The 3,897-nt window shown below is 32.7% G+C and overlaps 1 protein-coding gene across 1 annotated transcript; it reads right to left on the bottom strand.

Annotated features, from left to right (window-relative positions):
- Nucleotides 1–431: 431 nt before the first annotated feature.
- On the bottom strand, nucleotides 432–3,348 carry LOC126749291 (uncharacterized). Its single transcript, XM_050458981.1, has 2 exons — nucleotides 3,231–3,348; nucleotides 432–3,158 (listed from the first exon to the last, which is right to left on the bottom strand). The coding sequence occupies exons 1-2, from the start codon at nucleotides 3,298–3,300 to the stop codon at nucleotides 547–549; spliced, it is 2,682 nt and encodes an 893-aa protein (XP_050314938.1). The 5' UTR covers nucleotides 3,301–3,348; the 3' UTR covers nucleotides 432–546.
- Between the last annotated feature and the right edge of the window lie 549 nt (nucleotides 3,349–3,897).

The following is a 3,897-nucleotide window of genomic DNA, read 5'->3' as shown; positions in this document are numbered from 1 at the left end:
TACTCAAAAAATAAAAATGATCTTTGAGACTTGTGATACACTGTTACAACCGCTAGAGTGTCTTCTTTCCAACAAACAAAAAGATATTTAAATACTTGGAATACTTTTGAAATTATTGCGAGTTATATGGTAAAAAGTAAGATTTTTTGATTTCGTATTTTTTTACACATTTTTGGCTATAAAAAGAGTCAGCCCCAACCTAGGATGTCGTGAATGTGCATTTTAGTTGCCCAACATAATTCTGTATAACGTTATATAAGTCTCGTTTGCAGGGACGTACCGAAAAGTCCGGTGTTGGGGGGGGAAAGAATTGTATTTTTACCAACTGGGATATTTTTTTAACCAACTTATAAAGTAGAAGGTTAGACAATTAGAGAATTAATTAAGTCAATAAACTCTTTTTGCATATCACTAACAAATAAAAAAATCGGTTCAATTTTCAACTCGTAATATTTATTTTACATTCTAACAAATAAGTATACTGGTTATAGTGCGGTTCTTTCACTGTAAACTTATTCAAAACTTACAACTTATATTAACTAGTATTTACAAATTACTTATGACCTTAAGTCTTCTTTGTTTTAATTTTGCCCATTGGGCTACTAAATTCTTAATATTTAAACGATCTAAAATGTCTCTTTCACTTTTCATAGCCATGATTAGGTCTAGCCGTTCGTTATTCATTTTTGAACGGCTGGCATTTTTTATAAATTTAAGCAGACTAAACTTTCTTTCATTAGTTGCTACCGAATATCCAGCTGTTAGTATAAATCTACAAAACTTAAATGCTATAGGAAAAATCTGTTTATTTTGGGAAGCAATTGTCATCACATCCTGCATGGACTTAACAACTTTTTCTGACTTGCTACATAGTTCAAACAATATTTCTAACTCCGCTTGTAAAGCTAATTCATCAATTTTGTGACTGGGTGGAAATAGTAAGATAGCCTGTTCTATTTGTGTTAAAATTATGTTTTTTTTGTTTAAAGGAAAAGAAAATAAGTTTGTCAATGGTGAGACATTTTGAAGCACAACTGACAAATTTTCATCTAAAAACTTAATTAAAGTATCCAGAACAAGATAAAATTCTTTTCTATAAAACTGCTTATATGGAATATTAACAGAGCTATCCCTATTTGTATCAATTTTTTTTGGAACAAGACGCCTCCTATGATGTTTTCGGAAATCAGTTTCCGGATCAACATTTAATTTTACTGCAAATTGTATGGCACTTTCGATTAAATTATTTACATCCTCTTCACTATTCCGAATATTTCGTAACGAAGTACATGTTAAAGAAATCATATTTACGGCATCAATGATATTCAGATCATCCTGTTCCAGAATTTCTGTGATTATTTTCATTTTATAAAATATATTTTTTAAGAACATTAAACATACTATAAAATCGAAACACAACATTCTTTTATATAAACCCAATGCTTTGGATTTGCTTTTATTGTCTATTGAATAATCATTAGCATTTGAAATATCTTCTAATAGTTGAAGTATTTCCTCGTATGATATGCTAATAGCTTTTAGCGTTTCTGCCCGAGCGGTCCACCTTGTTTTGGATAAGTTTCTTATTAAAATCGAATTTTCCACTTCAGCTAATTTTTCTTTCATTGCAAAAAATCGTTTGGTGCTCGAATTGAAAAAAACGTATAGCTCCTCCAACGTGTTAAACATTTCCGCCACTATAAATGAAGCGTGACAACTATGTTCCAAAGCTGTATTTGTTCTATGGGCTTGACATGGAATGTAAGAAATATTGTGACCCACCAACTCGGACAGCTTTTTTTGCGCACCTTTAAATTTACCAGACATTGAGGCAGCACAGTCATAGGATTGAAAGGCTAAATTGGCTGGCGCAATGTTTTGCTTTATGAATGTATCCAGAATATCTTGTGCGGTGGCTTCCCCAGTTTTATTTTTTGATTCCATAACAGACAGTAGTCTTTCCCTTGGTAAACCATTTTCATCAACTGAACGAACTACAATTGATAGCATTTCTTTGTTTGAAATATCAGGAGTATGATCCGCCATCACTGCATAAAACGGGCATTTTATTACTTCCGAGACAACTTCTTTTTGTATTTCTTTACCCAGTATTTCGATAAACTCATTTTGAGAAGAGGCACCCATGTAACTTACATGGTAAGGACGCAATTTTCTGTCTGCTAGCCATTTTCCAAGAATTGGATTGTGACGGGAAAGCAGCTGCACAATTTGAACAAAATTTCCATCATTTTCGTCGTTTCCTCGAAATGCTAATCCTTGTCGACCCAATGTTTTAGCCACATCAAACAAAATACTGACAACTTCTGTATTTTGACAAAGAATGCGTTCTTCTTCAATTTTCCTAACTCTTTGTTCCTTGTTAATTAAAATATCAATGTTGTTTGCTTTATTAGTAAAATTACCATAATCCCGCAAGGCTTGTTTATGTGAGACGGAACTGAAATGTTGCTGTAACTTCCCTAATTTTTTTGATCCAGAGCTCTTCATTTTTCCCCATGATGAGACTCCATTCTTACTCCAAGCTAACTCGGATTTCTCCCTTCCTACGCCAGTGGGAAATAAAAAACAAACAAAGCAAAAAGCAGCATCCTTGGCTGTGCTATATTCTAAGAAAGGATACTCTTTATACCATCCAGAATTGAAGCGATTTTTACCATCGCTGGGAAACATTCTTAAATTAGGTTGGTGGGGTCCTAATGCAATGAGAAAGTCTCGCTCTTTGTCTGTTTTAATTTCTTGTCTTATGCCGGGGTCATGTAGAATCATCATATTATCTCCAACATGTTTATCTACTTCGTAAATGCTACGCTTCTTCTCTAAAACGGAAACATAAGATTCACACGACACTCGTGTTAATTCACATTTTTCTTTAATGGTATTAGTAATATCCAAAATCTGGATAATGGTAATATATTCATCTATATTACAATCAGTTTGGATATTAGTTAATAAATTCTTAGCATTAGTTAAATGATCTAATAATGAAGCAAAACTGCCAGTGCATTCAAACCAATTATTGTGGTCTACTTCATCTGACACATTATTGTCAAAGTCTTCTTGACTATTTTGGCTTGTGGAAGGCTTTGTTTTATCAAATTCTTCTTCGTTCACGTTAAAATTCAAAGAAATATTCTCCACTAAAAAAGAAAATAGTTTATTTAGGTGAAAAATATAATTTTTAATTTTTATCTAGTAAATACTAATGTTACCTTGTGATGATGCCTTCTCGCTCTGTTCTTGGATGAAGTCATTTTCGGAATTTTTGTCCGAAGGATTCATGAAGAACTTTTGATTTTGATTCACGTATGAGAAATTAGGCACTATTAACTGATCAGCTAAGTTATCCATCGAATCACTATTAAGTTGAGTTTTAGAGTTAGAGCTTATGCGGTCTGAAAAATGTTCGTGATCATCTCCTGTTTCTAAAAGATATTGCACATTTTATTATTTTGTGTTGCACTAGACCAATATGTTGGCTAATAAAACATACCATGTTCTGATTCCTGAAATGTGTAGCTTTCAATGTTTTAATTTTCAGGCTCCTCAATTAAAATGTCTTTACTTTGTTCAGCTTCCGGAAAAACGGTAATTAACTGTTTTGGCTTTTTAGTATTTGTTACATCTACAAATCCAAATCAGTAATCAGAAAAAGTTCTTGTGTTCTTTTTCCCTATAACCACTAATAAGGCCGGTTTATACATTACGAATTATCGTACGTTTTTATTATTTGCCGTGAGAAGTACGTTTTGCTATTTACACACTATGTCGTAGCGTGTATAAGCTATACACGTGTACGATAACTCGTAGCGTGTAAACCGGCCTTTAAACGCAAAAACCTATCAAAATATATCTATTATATTCTATATTCAGCTTACC

Source organism: Anthonomus grandis, chromosome 24, assembly GCF_022605725.1.
Source record: "Anthonomus grandis grandis chromosome 24, icAntGran1.3, whole genome shotgun sequence".
Classification (NCBI taxonomy): Eukaryota; Metazoa; Arthropoda; class Insecta; order Coleoptera; family Curculionidae; genus Anthonomus; species Anthonomus grandis.
The sequence above is the reverse complement of the archived record's forward strand: the minus strand, read 5'-3'. Positions and strand labels throughout refer to the sequence as shown.